At 45.6% G+C, this 22128-nt stretch overlaps 2 protein-coding genes across 2 annotated transcripts; both read right to left on the bottom strand.

Annotated features, from left to right (window-relative positions):
• Positions 1-1501: 1501 nt before the first annotated feature.
• LOC144104714 (uncharacterized) lies at positions 1502-6162 on the bottom strand. Its single transcript, XM_077637872.1, has 2 exons — positions 5820-6162; positions 1502-3628 (listed from the first exon to the last, which is right to left on the bottom strand). Exons 1-2 carry the CDS (start codon positions 6102-6104, stop codon positions 2474-2476), a joined length of 1440 nt encoding a protein of 479 aa, XP_077493998.1. The 5' UTR covers positions 6105-6162; the 3' UTR covers positions 1502-2473.
• Positions 6163-11073: 4911 nt separating this feature from the next.
• LOC144104711 (TNF receptor-associated factor 6-like) lies at positions 11074-17494 on the bottom strand. Its single transcript, XM_077637869.1, has 2 exons — positions 17001-17494; positions 11074-13165 (listed from the first exon to the last, which is right to left on the bottom strand). Exons 1-2 carry the CDS (start codon positions 17286-17288, stop codon positions 12029-12031), a joined length of 1425 nt encoding a protein of 474 aa, XP_077493995.1. The 5' UTR covers positions 17289-17494; the 3' UTR covers positions 11074-12028.
• Positions 17495-22128: the final 4634 nt, after the last annotated feature.

Below are 22128 nucleotides of genomic sequence, written 5' to 3'. Positions count from 1 at the left end.
TTGACAAGCTCGTGATGGCACCAAACCGCAGATATAGCCATACAATGATTACGCAATAGCAACTTATACTCCACGACCGAAACACTCGATTCGATCGAAGGCTATTGAATATTTGAAGCATGCGCATTGTTCTGTGTTGTCATTATGGTTAGTATTCTCCTTTTTAACTTCTGTTTTGTAGTGTTTGTCTTCCGTCCAAACACTTGGTTTTGCTCCTATAAGAGAAAGGACGTACTGAGCAAGGATGTTGTAAACCCAGCCAGCCTGTTTCTCATTCGGCACGCCGTCTTTGGACAGTGGTATAGGAAGGCGCTGAGCTTGGACACACGTTTGTGGGCCACGCTTACGTTTGTATTTTGCTGAATGCGTACCAGCGTCTTACTGACGCCCGTCATGCACGGTAGCATGGCGCGAGCGTATGAGACTGGTAATATGTTAGTGTACGCGTCGGCTTTGAGGATAGGTAACGCGTTGAGAAAAGCTACGAGTACGTGAAGCATTCCAAGCGAACAATTGCAAGTGTTATGTGCACGACGATTTCGGCCGATGTTGCCAACCGCACGATGGAGGTCGCTGGACAAAATTTCAATTCAATTCCTTTATTTTTCAGAAACTTCTAATGGGTCACCTGGGCTAAAAGCTGTCATGTCAGCTAGGCTAGGCCCAGTGCCCAATGCACAACAAGGCGAGCAATATCACAGGAGGTGTTGTAATTACAGAATCCTATAACAAAATACATAAATTCATAGCATATATGTGAAGAAGTGAAAAAGTCATTCTAACATGAATTTTTCATAAGGACATGTATACAAGGAGTAAAACGTAGATATGGTATAGTTTAAAAATATACAGAAAACAATTACCCCGACTTCACTACTAGGTACAAAATGTTATAAAAAGAAACATTCATAAAGCAAGTGCTTTTCGATAATGAGATGGTCGTAAGGATAAAAAAATGACAAATTCGGATAATATCACACTAAAATTTAAAGGGGCAAAAAATGCTGCTGCTGTTGGTTAAGGTTGGTGTTGGTAAAGTGCTGACATTTACTGAGTATGGAGGGAAGATTATGTTTTGCAGACTGCAGTTCGTAATTGGTGCGGAACCGTGCAATCAGCCACAAATGAGTGCTACGTGCGCAGGCAATACTACGCTTATATTGTAAGGATGCGATCGACGAAATAAAGTGTTCGAAAGTGGGTGACGATAAATAAAATGAGCGCAACATACGAAAGTTGTACACGTTTTGTATCGGGACCATACTGTATCGAGGAAAATATTGTACTGGAGAAGAAAAGTAGTCAATATTAGCTATAATGGGACACTTTTTTTTTCTAACGCGTGAATCCTCTCAATGTTTGCGTTTAGTTGTGTTAACCCTGCCAAATTGAAATAGTTAATATATGAGAAGAACAGTGCCTGACATATTTTGGGGTTTAGTATGCACTGGAAGGATTCGGCAGCCACGAATTAAGTCCCCAGTTGTTTTACTTAGTTTTTATTTTTGTGCAGATGCTGACGATGTGTGAATCCCATGTTAATGTATCGGAAAACGTCACGCCTAAAATCTTATGTCCTCTTACAACCGAAATTCCTTCTCCCTCGAAATGAAGAGCGATCGCCAGGTTTACAGTTTTATTGCTCGGCCGAAAAATAATTACTTCCGTTTTTGTTGGACTAATTATTCAATCGGTTGCTTTTTGACCGGAAAACCAATCCATTGGGAACGTTATTACACAGTGTTGCAAGACTTTTCATCTGCCCCGGATAAGAGAATGCTACAGTCATCGGTGTAAATAATTTACTTAGACTCCGAATCAATGGTCACGGTATCATTAATACAAACATTAAAAACAAACGGCCTTGAAATACTGCCCAGTGGCACTCCGGTCATAATGAGTAGAAAAGAGGACTGTCTCTTCAACAATGTGTACAGATGGAAAAACACTTGTCTAGAGCGACCGAACTGTGTGTTCCCAAGCTCTCTAAGCTGCTGCGACCAGAAAGGCGAAAACCTTTGATGCATTCGATCCTCAAGCGACCTCACGCTCAAGCGTTCACGTACTCTTGTCGAAACGTTGGCTAATCAGCCCGAGGCTAGCCCTGCCTTGTTTACATTCTGTTGTCAAGGAATGCTTCTTCCTTCCCTCTTTCTACAATTTGCCGCGCATCGCGCCACAGCGTTTCGTCTTCTCTCTCGCATACACGTGGCAAAATTTGTATAAAGTCCGTCTTTAAAGTGCCGTGACATAAAATGGGGCTTTTTACAGTCCTTACTGTTCGTTGTTACCTGCTCAGCCTTTCGCTCAGTGTTTCGAATTCAGTGCACTAATTTTCTTGCCAGTTTACTCCTGGTTTTTGTCAAACGAGCTTTTAGCACTTTTGCATCTGCCCGATTATAGCCTGTGGACCATTATTTACCGACCATGTGAAGTTATAAGCTCATGGCGGTGAAAATTAAACCTGCGGAGCTCAGAGCAACAGCTGCCACTTGATACGAAGCTGGTCGTTGTGAACGTAGCCGTCCCGGATGAGCTCCTGCAATTTCAACGAGTCATCTCGGTACCAAATACCGGGGTTAACTGATTTAGTGGGCCTTGCAAGTTCAGGGCGAGGACGTGGGTTAACTATGATCTCGCAAGCTGCATCTTTCTTCGGATGTGTTACGCTAAGCTTGATTTTGTCCCCAAATGGCCAAGTAACAGAGTCATCCAAGTAACCCTTGCACATACTGAAGGCAATGTGCAACGTGATCGAGTGACCTTCTTTCTGGAACTTTACTCCAGGTAACATGCAGTAACCGCAAAGGTAGACTCGCTCGTGGTCATAGTAAGAGTAGCCGATTTTCGCAGCAGTGTCTATCCTTGATCGCACACCTTTAACAAAAAATGCACAGTTATCTACGCGTATCATAGTTAGCCGAAGCTCTCTTTCAGTGATCACCAGAGCCTTCCGACCCTTTTCTTTCGCATCCGATGTCGACTTACTGGCGGCAGCCGCCATATCCACCAAGCTTTCAGCGTTCGCCTTCATTGCATTAATCAACTCATTTTTCATAGTGCTGACTAACGTGGTTACGATGTTCAAATGATTATCATTTCGATCCTTCTGCCCCAATAAGCATTTTTTCATCTGCTGATTAGATGCAACGACTTCACGAAGACTTGTTGCGAGATTTGCTTGATTTTGCCTCGTTGCTGCTGCAAGTTCTTCCAAACTTTCCTTCAACGCGTTTAGGCCATAGGTTAGTTCCTGTTTGAGCGCTTCATTTGAAGCGTTCATGCTGTGGCATATTTCATTCAATACAGCATCACTTGAGGCACTGTTAGCAGACATGCGCTCTAAAAATGCTCTCATTTCACAAACGTGCTCCTTCAACACCTGCCTGAAACCGGATAACGTCTGATCGCCAGTGCAGCTCGACTGCCCTGGGCGTTGAGAATCGGGATTCGTCAGCAAGGCGCGACACCGCGACCTCAGATGAGAGCATACGTCGCTGCGAAGGAGAGTGGCCGAGCACCAGCGACACGGAACCGAGTGGTGTCTGCATTCGCCCTGAAAGTGGCGGGGAATCTCCGAAGCAGCCATCACAGCATCGCAGCCACTCTCCCGGTTCCAGCAGGCAGCCTGGAAGAAAACAAAACAGAAGTTAAAAAAAATCGTTTAACTTCGCTTTCCATTCATGCCCATGGGTTAAATCGCTTCATCGATTGTGATTTTCGCCAAGTTTAAATATGCAGCAGACCGTAAATGTCACTTCTTGCGTTGCACAAGGCTCATGGAGACAGTTTCCAAGCGTTGTTTCATGAACTACTCGCAGCCGAAAGGGCATGAATAGGAGACATCACAGAAAACGACGTGGTAAGCACTCACGGTGGGGTGCCGCGATGGGCTAGCGATTCTTGCAGATGAGCTCGAGGGGGAGGCTGGGGGGGGGGGGGGGGGGGGGGACCATCGCGGTCGACAATATGTGACATCACCAGCTTCATTCGAGTAATTTGTGGAGCGGTCTTTTGTGCCAAACACAGAAACGAAACGTAATATGAATGTAAAAGACAAAGACCTTACACACGCGTACGACTTATAGGACGTATATGACGTAAACCAAGAGTTTTAAAAACCAAGAAGCATGAGGGATATAACTTTTTTTTATTTTGTGGCGTTCAACAATGAAAGATTAATAAGGAAATTATTTTTTAGATTAATGATTAGAAAGCACAAGGAAAAACAACCGCAAGCACGACCTCCGAGTTTGGATGTCACCTGCGGTATGTGGTGGAGACACTAATTTTTTCAAAATGAAACCAGCGTGGACCCCTCTGGTGCGCAGTGGTTTGGCACCACGCCGGCGTCGGCGGACGCTTTTGCTATGCGCGCTCCCCTTCGGCGAGACCATAATCAGCAAAGGCGAACAAAACAGCATCAGCATTAGCAAAACAGCATCAGCAAAACTCAAGCAAAAGAACAGCATCAGCAAAAGTCCAACACCGCACTGGGAATTTGTCAAGCGTGATAAGCAAGCACCTGCGCAAAAGCGACGACGAAGTTTGTCGCCGCTCAGGGCACTCTCGCAGGGAGCGCAGGGCACTCTCACAGGGAGCGCAGGGCACTCTCACAGGGAGCGCAGGGCACTCTCACAGGGAGCGCAGGGCACTCTCACAGGGAGCGCAGGGCACTCTCACAGGGAGCGCAGGGCACTCTCACAGGGAGCGCAGGGCACTCTCACAGGGAGCGCAGGGCACTCTCACAGGGAGCGCAGGGCACTCTCACAGGGAGCGCAGGGCACTCTCACAGGGAGCGCAGGGCACTCTCACAGGGAGCGCAGAGTGCTACGTGGTACGGCATACCAGCGGAGAGCCCTCGCCGCAGTTCCTGCGGCCACAGCCGTGGTCTGTCCACTTTTGATCACGCCTGTACCTGCTCCCCTTTCTACACTGTTGTGCATATATCCACAAAGCAGGCACTCTTAAGAGTATACGGAGATATTTTCACAGCCACCACACTATAGCGTATATTACCTCCCCCCCCCCCCCCCCCCCCGCCATCCTCTCTTCCTGTCCCCTTACCTCTTTCATTTCATTAATCCATTCTGCCTGTCTTCCTTTACTTCCGCTTCCCCCAGCCCAGGTGCTTCAGTATCGACGGCAGATGTCGGAGCTGGCAAAGAGGTTTTCCTTCTTTTTAATTACTATTTTAATAAACTATTTTTTACTACTACTAGTGCTACTACTATAGTTTCTTCGCGAAGCAGCAAACTCAGTAATACCACAAATGATCCGATTACACAGGGAATTTCGGAGATTCTTACAGGTTCAGGTTTAATACACGATCTTATAGGTACCAACGTATGGGGCAGAAACGCCCAGGCTAACCGAAAAGGTTCAGCTTAGGTTAGGGATAGCGAATCGAGCTATGGAAAGGGAAATGACAGGTGTAAAGTTAAGAGGCAAGAAGAGAAAAGAGTGGGTGAGGGAACAAACGCGGGTCCATGACATCCTAGTCGAAACCAGGAGGAAGAAATGGGCTTGGGCAGAGCATGTATGTACTGCGAAGGCAAGATAATCGCTTGTCCTCAAGGGTAACGGAATGGATTCCAAGAGAAGGCAAGCGTAGCAGGGATGGCAGAAGGTTAGGTGGGCAGATGAGATTAAGCAGGTTGCAGGCATAAAGTGAGCGCAGCTGGCAAAGGACAGGGTTAACTCGAGACATATGGGAGAGGCCTTTGCTCCGCCGTGGGCGCAGTCAGGCTGGTGATGAGATTACTAGAAATTCAAGTCTACAGAGTACTGGTGTCCTTTCCAAATAAGTCTGCACTCACCTCTCTTTTCAATATCTCTCCGGGAGGCCACTCCGCCCAGATGACGTCTGCGTCCTGGAAATGCTGGCCATCCAGAGGACACACCCGGTCACGGTCCTCAGCGCAGTGGTCGTAGCAGGACTGGCACAAAAGGTGCATACATGGGAAGAGTGCTGTCTTCATGCACACGACTCCACAGGCGCGGCATATCCTGTTTTGCGGAATCGGCTTAACGAAGCGCAAGGGCCTCCAGTCCAGGTCAGCGGCGAAGCCGATCAACGTGTACTGCTGGCCTCGTGGGGACATCCTTCACCCTGTCCTCTGTAGCTGCTGTGAAAGCTACAAGAAGGGCGATTTCCGCCCCTACCAAGGCGCGGTTTTATCTTTCCTTTTCTTTTTTTTTACCGGTTGCCATGGCTACAATCGTGGTTTTTATCTGTCACTGATGGAGCGGCTTTCTACCGGCGTCCGTATCGGCTGTTGTCTGTCGCCGGTGTACTTTATAAAGAAAGGCACGAAACGCTAAGACGCTCGTGCGCACTGCGATATCACTGCGATATCCCCAGGTGGCCAAAATTGTTTCGGAGCCCTCCACTACTACACCTCTTCCTTCCTTTCTTATTTCACTGCCTCCTTTATCCCTTTCCTTAAGGCGCAGTTGCGGTGTCCGCTGGGATGTGAGACAGATACTGCGACATTTCCTTTCCGCAACAACCGATTTTCAATTTTCAAGCATTTCACTTTGGTAAAAGGACGGCGCAAAAAAAGCGAGGAGACATTAGAAGGCGCACAAGAGTTTCCGGACAGACGGGTGCACAAGACCGACCTTGACATCAGTTTACCCTATACTATGGGGTCTCCCAACTGAACCCTGGCCAATCCCCCGTTGTGGGTTTGTGCCATGCCACCAAGGCAACAACAACAACCGAGAGAGGGAGCTGAAAATGTCTTAGGCCAACTTACCACAACGAAAATTTACGCGTCTTTTTTAACGCAAAAGAAAACGAATTCTAATTTATTTTTGCGCATGATAATAACAGTTTAATTGTTATTGTACTACAAGGTATCTTCACTGGCAGCACCCATTTGGCGTCATTTCAATCGTACCAATCAATTGATGCCGCTGGCAACCGACTTTGAGATCAGACTTTGACAACAGACTTTGACGCTTACATAGAGATATGTGACACACAGTCCCTGTACTCCGCCAAAAAGGCATTACAAGACGTGGAATATATGTTAAATATGTTAACTGGAAAAGACCTAATCTTCGCAAGTACCTAATTTTTGGTTTTCGAGAACAGCATAAATATCGCAACAGAATCGTTCTGTGGGAATAAGTCAGCTGATGTCAACTGATAACTACGCAAAAATTTATGCGACACACGCAAAAACTCTATCTTATCATTCTGTCCCTCTCGAGAAATGTCAGTAACGTAGCAATGTTCACTAAAACCGTCAGGGCATCTATGGCTCCCTCTGTTTATGCTTTATGCTGCGTGTTCAACATTGTGCGCCAGCGAATAAAGGGGATTTTTAGGTCTTGAAATAAGGTGCGATACTCGGCACTGTTCGAATTACTTCTAGAAAATCTTCCTTTTGAGAATCGACATCGACAGTGCGTTTTCTTTGAGTACTCGCGAATTCCTTGCATGATAGGAGTCGTGAAAGTGAGACATGATGTAGCTCTGAGCTGCATTCCTGCGATTGTAGCGTCCGAAAGGGTGCCCACATTCAGGAAATAGATTACTCCCAACGGCGAAGCGACTCCTTCGTGAAAATTAGTGCCCACAAAATTACCTGAAACTTCAAGTACAGGTGGACTCACGAGAAATAACACATTTTCGAGTGTTCGGAGCAACAAATAAGGGGGAGAAAATTCTAAAAATGATTACGATTATTCCTCACGGGAATTTTCTCTGTCAAGGTATCATGCTCTGTGAGCTGATTATTCTGCTTTCTTTGGTCGTCGTCACGTAAGGCGACGATATTAGTTCGATAGAAGTATTACTTGATGAAGACAACGATGTGCAATGCGCAGAGCGCAAAAATGTGTATATTAGTCCGATAGCATATATAAGCTGAAGAACACGACGATATGCACTGCACAGTGCGAGAGTGTGTCGCAATTTTTCACGAGGAATGACCGGCTGCCTACGATAGCCTAGTGCTCTCGTGCAGTAGCTTGCGGCGCCGCGGGTTCGAATCCCAATCGCGGCATTGGTTATATTACGCGACAGCGTATGCAACCCGTTCGGGCAAAAAGCCGTCGGCGTAGAAGTAGTCAGCACCGCGTGTCGGAAATAATCGAGGGCTGCGTAAAAAAAAAGTCATATAATGGTAATGTTTGGTTCTAGTGATGGTTGTTTTAATTTATGCAGTTTAACGTCCTAAAGCGACTCGGGATATGAGGGACGCCGTAGTGGAGGGCTCCGGAAATTTCGACCATCGGGTTGTTTAACGTTCCCCGACATCGCGCAGTACTCGGGCCTCTAGAATTTCGCCTCGATCGAAATTCGACCGCCGGGGCCAGGATTGAACCCGCGTCTTTAAGGTCAGACACCGATCGCCATAACCACTCAGCCACCGCGGCATCCCTAGTGAAGGATGAATGATTGGTGTATGATAGGTGATGACGAGATAATGAAATCATTGTAACTGAATAATTAAATGAAAGAAAGAATTGGAAAAGGAGGTTCATATGTGTAAAAATGCTCAGAATGAAAATAATGCTTGACAATTCTAATTAAGGAACTTTAGAGTGTATAATTAATTGACAGAGGCAATTGAAAAAAAAAATTAAAATGCGTTCCAAGGTGTCAATGTTCATAATGGGAAGCCAATGATTGCTGAATGCAAGCATCGGTGTATATATCATCGTCCTAATAAAAGAATAGTGTAAAGAAAAACTCTAAAGCGTCGCATGAGCATCAGATGACGCAGCAAACTGCGTACGCTATCGCGTCCACTCATAAGCGCAGCATCGCAGTCCTCCAACGGTTTATTCATTTATTTATTTATGGTTTGGCTCGGTTACACAGACAGTCGCGGCATGACCCAACCCACGAGCGGGCGCTTAAGCGCTGAACTCTGAAATGGCCTCTTCAATTTAAGCACAACTGGAAACTCTGTGCACAATGCGCCAAAACCTTCGTGGACCTTCTTAAAACAGCGCTCTGTATGCACTTATCCCTTCAGTATTGTTCCAAATGCTGTTCGACAGTTTCAAGTGCTTCTATATTGTTCTCTGATGTACCACTCTTATTGGTGGGTCCTAACTACTACCTCTTCGTATTTTCTGTTGTTTTGTTCACATGTTATTTTTGCTCCGTTTTAAGCCATATTTGTGTTTGTGTTTTTCGCCTTGTACAGCGTCTATTGTGCCGTTGTTGTTGCTTATAATTTGAGTATGCTCCTTTTCCTTGATGTCCCCCTCACACATTGCTCTTCGGGGCCTGTGAGGTATCAATAAATAAAAATAATGACCAACGCAGAGCGCAACCTCTCTTTCGTAATAGCAGAAATATGCGAGTAATCCAGCACAGTTCAATCACTGTACGCCTCAAATGAGACCACTGATAAGGCAGGAAAGAGGCAGCGAATCTTTCTTTTTCGGTCACGCAACACAGAAAAAGAATGTAGCCCCGAACAAGGGTCGCAAAAGAAAAGTCGCACATATCGGAAAGAACCTTTCTTCAGGAGAGACTTAGTGGACAACAGGAAGCAGACAGCCCACTTTACCAACACTACTTTCACCCTTGGCTTACGCGACTGCCATGGGCGAAGTTCCATGACACCTGTTTATGGTCGCTTTTGCGAGTAGAATATAACACTCGTGAGCCTCTTATCAGGCGAAGGAAGCACCTATCGCATGAGCGAACCTCTTTCGATAACGTCGGCTGCCACTTGAAGCATGCCCGCTATTGTGCGCTTGCACGAACCAAAGAGGAACAATGTTGGTCAAACGTTTAGGGGAATCCCCTAAGATGGGGTACATTTGTAATAAGGGAGTAAGTACTCATTGGCATCCCCCCACGGCAACCACTGGGTTACGATGTGCGTTATAACCGTAACACTGAAACCCGAAACGCGAGAAGAGGTTAACGCTCTGACACAATTGCTATGGAGGCCTCCATCTTGGATTCTATCCGCGGAATCAGCGTAACTCGGAGGCTTGAAACGCGACCAGTAGAGCTAACGCCGTTAGCTGCCGTTTGTGACATAGAAAAGGTTTTCTAACTCCCTCCTTTATCCCTTCCCTTACGGCGCGGTTCAGGTGTCCAACGATATATGAGACAGATACTGCGCCATTTCCTTTCCACCCAAAACCAATTATTATTATCATTACCTCTCCTCTCACCGGGCTGCACTGAACACCCACGGCGTAGAGCAAATGGCGCTGAACATTTCGAAGCCAAGCAGGAACGAATGTAGGCTGATTTAGCCACTCACAAGTGATGTGTGCATAGAAATGAGAATGTGGCAGCGGATAAGAGATATCGCACGAAATTTCCGAGCATCAAAAAAAAAAACTGGAGCTGGCGAAGCTTTCTAGTGTTTCGTGAGCTTCTTATCAGGCGAAGGAAGCACCTATCGCATGAGCGAACCTCTTTCGATAACGTCGGCTGCCACTTGAAGCATGCTCGCTATTGTGCGCTTGCACGAACCAAATAGGAACAATGTTGGTCAAACGATTAGGGGAATCCCCTAAGATGGGGTAGATTTGTAATAAGGGAGTAAGTACTCATTGGCATCCACCCACGGCAACCACTGGGTTACGATTTGCGTCATAACCGTAACACTGAGACCCGAAACGCGAGAAGTAAGGGGTGAATTCTCTGGTACAATGTGGTTGCTGTGGAGGTCGCCATCTCGGATTGTAGCCGTGGAATCAGCGCAAATCGGAGGCTTGAAACGCGACCAGTAGAGGTAACGCTCTAAAACCCCACAAAACTAAAATCGGATAAAAAGACTTAGGTCCCTACGGCACCACATCGGTGAATTAACGGGGCCAAGCATTAGCTTAATCAGCCACATTTCATTTAAAAACCCCGGATTTCTTGAAGCGTTAATTTAGCGTAGTGTTTTAATTGCGTGCTGCTCGTTACAATTAATGAAATGCAGAGTCCTGGAAGTATCCAAACCCTACACGTGTTGGTTGGTCTCTCATTTTTCGTGCTCCAGTTCGTATTTGAAGCAGGGGCGACAAATGAAGAAAGTTAGCCTCCGTTGCCATCTCAAGTTAATCGTAAGAAAGAAGCACTTCTGCAGAATCCAGTTTCAAGCTTTATTGAAATCTATTGTGTGTAAGTGGCTACAGCATAAACTCATGTGTGATACCTGAGCGCAACAACTTGCGGGCGATTCCTCTGCACGAAATCATACACGCACGGAGTCATACCAGTGAAATGAAATATTAAGATAAAGACATTATTCCTCTCTTGCCGCCCGTCACGTATCCGCGCTTCAATGCTATTGTCCGAGATGATCAGACAACAAGAACTACATGACGCGTTGCCGCTCCTCTTCAACACGCTGCCCCCTTCATTAGTTCTCGCCACTCAAGGCGGGTCTCAAGCAGCAAAGGTAATTTGCCTAATGTTGGAAAAGAACCGGTCTTTTGTAGGAGTGGCCTTTGCCATTATTTTCCAATATTGGGCCGGTTACATCCCAAGCAGCACATATAGTTGGCCCAATATTGGACAGGGACAGTTTCACACTGGTCCGGTGCAGGACCATCATTTGCCAATATATTTCCAATACTGGGCCAATTACCTGTGCTATTCGGGTCGTTTTCTGCTTCGGCATGCAATCCCGGGGAACGCCGGAAGACGGGAGCTGTACTTAAATATGCAAAGCGCAAGCCCCATTAGCTTAAACTGGTGTCAGCCGAATATCCCTAGTTATTTACACAAAGTTCGTCCACCCTTCGTATATGTCGGCAATCCAGCTCAGGGGAGAAAACAAAAATGGAGTTGAAGTTGCAATCTCGTACAAGTTGCCCAAGGAAAGATCTGAACAGATATTAATTGCATGCAACAGGCTCTATATACTGTTGCATTCAGTCGAGCTTGGCTCATATAATGACAGGTTAGGATCTCTCAATGGCTGCCGGTTCTGCGGAAGATATTGCAGCATTGAACTAACTACAACTGAAGAACCTTGCTGATCAGGGTAAAATACAGGTAGTTAGACTATCGTAGAGGGCTCTGCTCTAATTGGAGTGCCACTCAAAGCAGCAGCTCCCACTTCACACGAAGCCAACCGTGGTGTACATAGCCGTCACGGGTCAGGTCCTCTAGCTTGAAGGAAACATGAGGGAACCAAGCCAGCTCATTACTTGAGTTTGTGGGCCTCTCGAGGTTTCCGAACGGGGCCGGTATAACAACGTTTATGCATTCTGCCCCGGACATCGGATGCACGACGCTCAGCTTAACGTTGTACGCAAAAGGCCACGTAAGGTAGTCGTCCACGTAACCCTCGTGTAGCTTGAGAGCAGCGTGTACCATCACCGATTCACCATTTTTCTCGAACCACACTCCAGGTGATATGCAATAACCGCGCAGGTATACCTTCCCACCGGTATAGATAGCAGAACCGGTTTTCAAAGTGGCTTCTTTAAGGGCCTCAACACCTTTGACGAAAAAGACGCAGTGGTCGTTGTAGAGCCCAGGCACCCAAAGCACTCCTTTGGTCCGCTGTAGTGTCTTCTCTCTCCTAGCTGTGCCTGCTTCGACGGCGTCTGCAATCTGCGCTAGCCGGTCAGCATTCAGCTTTGTCGGAATGACAAGATCATTTTTCAGTGCTTCGGTTATTGCGTTTATAGAGCTGACAAAATTTTCTGCTTGGTGGTCCGTCCTTGCTTTCAGACATTCCTTCATTTGCTCATTACAAGCCACTACTTTGGACACACTCGTCGCGAAACTGTCCAGACTCTCTTTCATCAGCTCCGGCAGTCCTTTCAAGCTTTCGCTCAAAGCGATCAATTCTTGCCTGAGCGTTTCTTTAAAGGCATTCACGCTGTGGGAAGTTTGGTCGAGTTTGTTGTCACGTGGTCCCCTGTCAGCAGGGAATCGCTCCAAGAAGGGTCTTATTTCACACCCCTGCTGTTTCAATGCTCGCTTGAAGGAAGACAAAATGCCCGGTTGGGACCTGAAACTGGGATGTCCGTAGCATTCCGAAGTGAATGGTGTCACCACGGCGCGACAGTCGGATCTCAGGTGCGCGCACACGTCTCTGCGAACAACGGTGGCCGAGCACTTGGGGCAGGAGATCGAATGGCGTCCACAGTGGCGCTGGAAGTGCTGCCAGATCTCTGAAGCGGCCATCACTTCTGAGCAGCCACTGTCTTGATTCCAGCATTTCACCTACAAATAACAAATAACAATTACTATAGAGGCAGCCTTGAGAACAACAATTCATACACTTAGCGTCTTTATTGCGTTCGCGCACTGCTAAACGCGCACTCAGAAGGCAGCTTTTGAGTTGATGTATCCTGCTGGGCTTTACGGCGCCTTAGAGAGTACGGCTATAAGTTTAAAAATGTCCGATGTCTTGTATGGACTACATTGATCAAACGCACTCTATATTTCCTCCATTTGCTTCGTATAGTAGTATGAAAGCAAAGGACAAACCAACAAAGACATTTTGTCACGCAAGCAATGTTAGGTGAAAAAGAACGTCTTGGTTTTAAAATCATTTTAAACTTTTTTTTCTGTTTTTCACAAGTTTTATGCGTACGAATAAGACGTTCGTTACTGTAATACCGTCACCACGGCTGTTTCACTTAAGTCTTTGCACACTTTTTAAAAATAGACTTTTGAGTTAGAAGAGCGCTTTTCTCTGCATACCACTGCCAGTGGTGTAGTTCATCAGAATACCGGTAAGATGTGCTGACTAGCAGGATAGTTCACTAATACTGAACCGTTAACTTTTTAACTAATACTGTTATTCTCCTTAATTACTGAAAGGTATCTATCCTACCGTAAGCAATATCCATAGCAGTTTTCAGAGTTTCAAAAACGCAGTTACCCCCGGCGCTGTGGCCCAAAAACTTTTTCTACATCGCGCCAAAATACATACGCTTTCGGGAAGCTTGCAGGCAAAGTAACCTCTCCAATGCACGTAACTCGTGGAAGGAGCAAAAATGCCGCAGTCTCCATCAGTGCACGAGTAAACAGTAGCGCCATCTAGTGACAAGACGTCAAAGCGCATCAACTTAATAGGTTCATTTCTGCCCCCCTCCCCTCTCCCCCGTAATTGTGAATAATAAAGGTGGGTGCATTACGAGCCTTTTTTTGTTTTTGTGTGCAGAAAAAATCTCAATAGAAGAAAACGCAAGCATTGACTAAAAGGGAACTGCTTTGCCACGTGACGTTGCTAAGACGAAAAAACACTTCATTTAGTTAGGCCTATGAGCGGGAACATCACCAGATTACCGGGAAAACAGGGGATAGTTGTAGCTCATACCTCTACGCGTGCGCAATAGTGGGTGAAATAAAAGCGAACCGCCACCATTTAGGAGAGTTATGACATTAGGAGGGCTATGAGAATCCAGCAGCGACACGTATTTATCCGAAGCGGGGCGAGCAGGGCGCCGCCATCTCGTCGACGCATCCCGTAACGTGCCCGTAGCGTGCGTACGCCTGCAAGGCGCGACGAGACACGTAGCGTTCTGCGCATGCGCACTGGTTACACGCAGAGCCGCATACGGCTGCGTCGACCATCAGCGTACGTTGATATTCCGGGACATTGACAAGATACTTCGACGAATAGGTAAACTGGATGATGGACTTGTTCACGATTGAGCAAAAGCACCACTGTTGTGTCGAGTACACCATGATGTTGCACATGTTTTGGGCCTCAAGCCTCATTATGAGCGCTTTAATTTTGCATGCTAAGCGCTTATTTGCACATTCCTTTCTTTTCGTTTTAAAACACCTGGGCGATGCTTTTCTTTTAAAGGAGCAATGCCGCCAGGCTTTCACTGTTTGTTTGTTCATGCTCAAAGACTCCGGCGAGTAGCTTCATCACTGTGTGACGCGAGATGCGACCTTGCTTCGCAGCCTGTGGCGCGTACTTCGACGATAAGCGGATTAGATACGCCCGCATTCTTTTATCGCCTTCATGGTCGGTCAAAACGGAGATCGTCATGACATTAGTGCAAGCCATTCATATCTCTTTATTTCTTCAATACTTTGCAACGCAGGAAAACCGCCTCTCGTTGCGGTCTGTTCACACAAAAGCCACTGCATACCCAGCAATTCTGGACAAAAGCATTTTTCAGCGGAAGACCGTTTTTGAACGCAATTTTTCGTACAATATAAGGCTTCCCCATAACAATTAACACATCCGCAGAACTCCCGACGGCAGTCTTGTATATATTTTGTTTTTGAATTCACGTTTTTGCTATCGTCAAAACCGTTCCCCATTGGTTTCCTATGGCAGCCTTAACTGTTCGATGCGATCGATGGAAACACTTAAAAAGAAATACTTTGCTACATATCAGAATAATGGACTATTACATTCAATATTTTCATAACAGTGTCTTACAATTTCACGATTTTCAAAATTTTTGCCCCAGAAAGCTGGACATGCAAGCCAACGCTTCGAATATCTTGAGCTTGTACAACACCCCTTCGTGGAGACAAAAAAAAAACAAACAGGGAACCTGTACTAAAGGATAGCTGACATGCTATTCTTTCCTCGTGACGTTTGACAGAGATAAGAGTACAGGATGCTCGTCGAAAGTGAGCTCCCCATTGGTCGTGGCATGATAATTTCTAAATGTGAATTATCTGATCGTTTTCCATTGGACCCCCTAGCTAACAAGCACTTGGATGCAAAAATACAATTAATGTTTCTATTCGCTTTATGCTCAGCCGAGCTAGAGAGAAATTGTACATGTTTTGTACTATTTATCTTCACTTCATGGAGACAGCTGGTTCTCTCTATGTGCACTACTGCCGCGTTCGGTACTCTGCCAATATCAACGAAATCCGTTACGTTATACGTGCCCTCTGTTCCATATACGAGAGAAATATAAGTGACAAACATTGAAATTAATGGTACGGAATAGAAAAATATTCTAGTTTTCGCAACAAAAATTACCCTAGAAGCTGTCGCACCTTTCCGTATTTCTCTATTACAGGTGTTTCAGGGAAGACCTAATTTTCAAAAATAGGCTTTTTGGGCTGGAAATATAGCTTTTTCGGCATAGCATTACCAGTGTTGGTGGATGCGTGAAAGCTGTAGAATAGTCTTACATTTTAAGCTGGTCAACTAATTTCTGGTAATTAACATTTTAACTATCACAGCTAGGCAACTGGTAGCAATTAGAGGTTTGTAGCCGGTCGTGAGTCATAGGCATATCAGTTTTTCGAATTTAGAAAACATGATTATCTCTGGCGCTGTGGTTTGACAAAATCTGGCAACATCGTACCAAAATATATGCGCTTTCGAAAAGTATGCAGGCTAGGCAACCTTGCCAGTGAACGTAACTAGTAAAATAAAAATCGTGGAGCCACACCGCCAAAAGTAATTGCGTTTTCGAAATTGTAGAAACTGTCGCCCAAAGAGACAGTAGCACGCCCTGCACACAATTTTTTTCCACCAAACAAAACCACTTGTAACTCATACGGCTATTACTAATGACCGGCGACAAATCTCTAATTGCAACCAGTTGCATGGCTGTGATAACTTCTAATGGAACGAGGCACCTAACATTACTAGTTAAAAAATTATTCGTTAAAAATTAGTTCACCAGCTTACAACTGAAGTCGATTCATTGGCTTTCTGACGTTCGCCAACACTGGTAATACTATGCTGAAAGAGCCATATTTTTACCTCTAAAAATCTATTTTTGGGAATTACTTGAAACACTTGGTATACGTAGAGAAAGTAATCGCTTTATCGGAACTTACCTTTATCTATAGCAGCGATCGAGCTGGCCTCTCCTGACGATAGCAGACTTGCGTTACATATTAAAATGCTTCACTTAATTAACACAGTAACAATTAAAATAGATAGATAAAGAGGAGGAGGGAAAGACAGGGATGTTAAGCAGAAAAGGGTTCCGGTTGGCTACCCTGCACTGGGGAAGAGGGATTAGGAGACTAAAAGGAGGAAGAGAGAAGGGGGATTTTCTCTTTGTGAGGGGGATTTTCTCTGGTATATTTTTGAACATTGTTTACCGAAAATTACCTTTCTTGATAGTATCTCGTCGACCGGTGTCTCCTTCCAGTCGACTTCTTCTTCTTGGAAGCGCTGGTCATCAAGAGGGCACACTCGCTGGCCGTTCTCTGCGCACTGACCATAGCAGGTGTCGCACAGCAGGTGCAAGCACGGAAGAAGTGCGGTTTTTCTGCACACTAGTCCACAGGCCCGGCATAGCTTGTTTCCAGGAATCGGCTTTACGAAGCGCAGGGGCCGCCAGTCAAGCTCGTCGCCGAACCCGAACAAAGTGTAGGACATGCCTCCGGCAGACATCATCTTCAACAGTTAATTGGCACCTGCTCACGAAGTGCGCGGTGCAGATTTGCCACCCACCAAAGCATTATCTATTCCTATTGATTATTATTATTTAGGCGTCGTCAGGGCTACAATCGCGGCGCTATCTTCTGATTCACATGTTCTCGCTTCATGGAACGCCCGTATCTAATGAAATCACGCTTGTCGCGTCCTTCCAGCGAATGCAGTGCCGCTAAGTGTCGTTTTAATTACCTCTTAAGAATAAATTGCTACCGCGTAGAAACATATGCGAAGAATCTCTAAACGTACCACAAAACCCAAATCGCCAAAGAAAATGTTTCATACACTAGTTAAAGTAGAGCCAAGTTTTGCCCTTCTGTTATTCCTGCACATTATACTGTCGTATGGTACAGAGCGAATTCCACGCTTGTGAAGAATACGCTCATAAAAATGGTATATAGGGAGTCTATAGACTTCTTATAGACTCTACTACCTTCCTATATATATATATATATATATATATATATATATATATATATATATATATATATATATATATATATATATATATATATATATATATATATATGTATTTTTTTCTATTCATATTCTGTAGACTGTCTGTAGAAAAAGTCTACTAAATGTGTATGACCATAAATCTATAGACTGTCTTTAGCCTATAGACTGTTTTCTAGGGTTGTCTATAGAGAGTCTATAGATTTTATATAAAGAAGTTTATGAACATTATAGACTGTCTAAATAAATTTTTGTAAGGGAGGAAAATGCGCACGGAGGGGGGGGGGGGGGGGGGGATAGACCGCGACATCGCATAGAATACATACCTCGGCTTTGAGGATTGCTAGTGAAGTAATGCATTTGCGCCAAAAGCAACAGGCTTCAAATTGGCAAGCAACGACAGGGATCATTTAAAAGGCTAATGGTATAAGCAATATGGTATTGGCATTCTAAATGACCTGCTTTCCTCCTACAGTGCTCTATGGTTTCGTCTTCCTGGACAATGCGCGGGAAATCCCGAGAATGCAGGCTCGATATGTTGCGGAAAAGGAACGCAATTATGAAAGCTTCCAATATATTTTCCATGTGGCTTCTTTATCGTCTGCGCATTGTTTCCGTATGATGTGGATAACGTCATGCCAACCTCGCAAGCATTTCGACCTTTCCACGTTCAAAGCGGTTTCCTTGTCAGGCAAACAAAAGGCGTGGGTACTAATGGAAAGCTTAGGAAGGACGTTTCGCTATGAACGGCCAATGATACCGTTCGGTATCAGATAAAAAAAAGTTGGTTTCAGATAAAGCTATGGCTCGCATACATCACTGTTGGAATGGGGAGAACTACGGCGTGGTTTGCTGCCTCTGCTTTCGATGGACTCGGTGTTTGCGGTGTTGAACGTCAAGCTCACGAGTTAGAAGAATTAGAAAAAAATCGGCTCTGGATTAATTTAGACCACCTGAGGTTCTTAACATGTGTGTGCATCGCATAGGGCGCAGCGTTTGAATGCGTTCGCACTACGACCCTTGAGCGAAATGTGTCTGTCTAGTGTGTGATAAACCTCCCTGCCCTAGGAGACCTCCACCTATAATCCGTCCACCACTGCCCTCCAAACATCTACTACCTCCGAAACTCATTACTCTCCAATAAACAAAGTGGCATGTGGGTTAGTTAGACAACCTAACTTCCCCTTCCCGCAAGCCCCACCCACCAACGACCACCCATCTTCACCCAACAATGTTGACCTCTTCATTTACAAAAATTTCTTTAGAGGGCCTATAGACTGTCCATAGACTTCTGTCTATAAGTCTATAGACTGTCCATAGACTTCTGTCTATAAGTCTATAGACTGTCTGTAGTCATATGCTAAAGAATAGTCTATCGGCAATACAAATCTTATAGACAGTCTATGGACAATCTATAGATATATGGCCATACACTTTCACTTTCATTATACTTTTATCTATAGACAGTATATATTATGAATATAGAAAAAGAAACATCTATACAAAGGCCATAGAGTTGACATGAAGTCTACAGGCTGTTTATAGACCATTTTTGTAAGGGTTGAATCTGAAGCGGTTGGCATTTGCGTCCAGTGAACGATGCCGATTTAACCAGCAGTGATACGGAGAAGTGCTCAGCGTTATCGGAAAGAATGTTTATGCAGAAGAGTGGAAATCTGGGTCACATTGGTGCATGACGAAGAGGAGAACCAGTCAAACAGGACAAGGACAAAATACGTACACCACGACGACTGGGTGGTCGGCGTACACCCAGTCGTCATGGTGTACGCGCCTCACTTCTTTGTCTGGTTCTCCTCTTCGGAATATTTATGTGTGTACGGCAGCACTAACGCGCCCTTCTGCTGATCACCACTATGGCCTGACGGGGGCCTGTGTTCATACCCGTTTATGTCTTCAGCATTTCTACTCAGCAAAACCACCTGAAATTGCTCTCTGTACCCCCAAGGTCACTGAAGTCACAAACCGAGATTACAGATTCGCTCAGCATGAACTGCACTCGTTCATGGAGATAAAATACAGCCAATCTATGGTACACAAAGCCCGGCGCGGTATTGTTAACATTGGGTGCCTGCCACAGATAAGAGCACATAATGCTCGTCGGAAGTATATACTCCCTCATGATTTCGCCGTGATAATTTCTGAAGCCTGCTGGCTGTCAACAGCATCTTTTTATATTTTTTTCGACGCTAACAATATTGGGACGCAGGAAAGGAAATTAGTGCATCTTTGTGGTTTACGATCAGCATAGCTACCGGAAGTGATGCATGGATTTGGTTTGGTTTATTAGGGTTTAACGTCCCAAAGCGACTCAGTCTAATGAGGGACGCCGTAGTGGAGGGCTCCGGATAATTTCGAGCACCTGGGGTTCTTTTACGTGCCCTGACATCGCACTGTACACGGGCCTCTGGAATTTCGCCTCCATCGAAATTCGACCACCGCGGGCGGGATCTAACCCGCGTCTTTCGGGCCAGCAGCCGAGCGCCATAACCACTGAGCCACCGGGCCGGCCGTGATTCATGGATTTATCTTCTCTACGGACTATGACTCCAAACAACGCTGGAATCCGTAATGTCATACCTGCTATTTCTTCCAAAACAAGATATAGTGCGGTACACTGCGGTACAGTGGTGAGTAAAAAATATTAGCACAAATCACTGGCGATCAGAATTTGTTTACCTCACCACGCGGCGCTGCGGTTTGCTGACCTACCTATCGGGCCATTTCCATTTTTGCAGCATGGGGGGGGGGGGATGCAGAAAGTAAGCTTTATCAAGCGTGCCATCGCATGGACGTCGAAGTGCCGACCCTAGGTGACTGTGCATGCGGCATTTATTTCGGCTCGGTTATCATGAGCAAAGATGGTTTCTTTTTTATTACTGTTTTTTTTATGTCCGTGATGGTTTGTCAAAAAGAACTCGCAGGAACAATAGATGATAGCGTTGCTTGTAGCCAGTATTCCACGAGCTCGAAAAACAGATATTGTTTTCCCGATGCAACTAATTCACACAAGTCACTTTGTTAGGGAAGTGTTGTAACAATATTAACAGGAGCACTACCACATCAATTCAGGAAAAGAAAAAATGAGGATAGCCAGCTCGCTGTCGTGATGCGAGAGCAAACACGCCATTGCACTAATGGCGTGCATAGGCCCCGCCGACCCTCACAACGCTTTGAAGGCGCCCAGGGAAGGAGTCAAACAGCTAGACTGCCTGCAAGGTCAGGAAGAGCCTGGACTCTGCTCCATTCCTCTCGAACCACCGCCCAATGGATACCTGGCGATGACTCGTGCAGCTGCTTTTTAGCTAGTCGCTTTTCATTAACCCCCATATATTTTCAATTATATTCAAATCGGCTCCCTTGGGAGGCCATGGCAGCTCCTAATGCAGAGCTGTTCAAGCAGTTGCCAAGCGCAGAGCGGCTGCGGCTCCTCGCAAAAATAACTGCCAAACAAAGAAAAAAATAAACACTATCCTATTCTTCACCAGTTGCCTGCGGGAGCAAGGCAGCGCTAAAAAAAGGAGAGAGGGCGAGACAGAAAAATAAATTTCGCTGGGCCGTGACAGTTCGCTGAAACCCCCTAATACTGTAGAATGGGAACGGCCCGGCACTCTCGTTATCAGCCTCTTCGTCACCAGCATCGCAACTCGTTGTCATTCCCACGCTCCGGTGTTCAGTCATGTGTGCTAATCTTTTTTACTCACGACTGTACATTACAAGGAATGGCACTAAAGAAAAATCCCAATGGAGTGGTCAGAACAAAAATTCTTCAATAGCGGCAGTAGTGTCCTGCTCATCATCAGTCGAAAAAGAGATCACCGTTTGGCAACTACCTATATTTTCAGCAGCGAAAGAGGCGGTTTCCCCTGAGGGCAGAAAAGCAGTAATATCACAAAAAATAACCCTGATAATGTCAAAAAGTTTTGTCTTTGCAACCGGCGTACGTCGCATAATATTGCAAGGAGTTCAGACCTAAAACACTATTTTGTATGGTGTTTCTGAACTCTGTTTACCCTCACTTAACGCTATTCCTACACATTCGCTCACCTCCCTGAGCAGACTCGCATAGAAGGCGCATGCATGGGAGCAATGCTGTCTCGTTGAGCACGCGTTTACAAGCCCTGCATAAATTGCTGCCTGGGATTTATTTAAAAAAGCGTTGATGCCTCCAGTCTACGTCTGGTGCGAAACCGCCCACATGGGGCTGTCTGCGGGAGTCATCGCGTGAGTATCCAGGTGACTATGTTCGAATGGTACCGGGGCAAAGCATGCCAAGTTTTCTTCAAAAGCAGTACTGTGAAACAACGCCTGTTCGCACTTCGCTGGC

Source organism: Amblyomma americanum, chromosome 9 (assembly GCF_052857255.1).
Source record: "Amblyomma americanum isolate KBUSLIRL-KWMA chromosome 9, ASM5285725v1, whole genome shotgun sequence".
NCBI classification, from domain to species: domain Eukaryota; kingdom Metazoa; phylum Arthropoda; class Arachnida; order Ixodida; family Ixodidae; genus Amblyomma; species Amblyomma americanum.
The sequence above is the reverse complement of the archived record's forward strand: the minus strand, read 5'-3'. Positions and strand labels throughout refer to the sequence as shown.

What these genes read in the sequence shown, in the direction of transcription:
- LOC144104711 (XM_077637869.1), bottom strand. Translation starts at nt 17,288, where the DNA reads ATGATGTCTGCCGGAGGCATGTCCTACACTTTGTTCGGGTTCGGCGAC. An exon ending in ACGAGATACTATCAAGAAAG is followed by an intron (nt 13,166 to 17,000) that starts GTAATTTTCGGT and finishes TGTTATTTGTAG; the next exon opens with GTGAAATGCTGGAATCAAGA.
- LOC144104714 (XM_077637872.1), bottom strand. Translation starts at nt 6,104, where the DNA reads ATGTCCCCACGAGGCCAGCAGTACACGTTGATCGGCTTCGCCGCTGAC. An exon ending in GAGAGATATTGAAAAGAGAG is followed by an intron (nt 3,629 to 5,819) that starts GTGAGTGCAGAC and finishes GTTTTCTTCCAG; the next exon opens with GCTGCCTGCTGGAACCGGGA.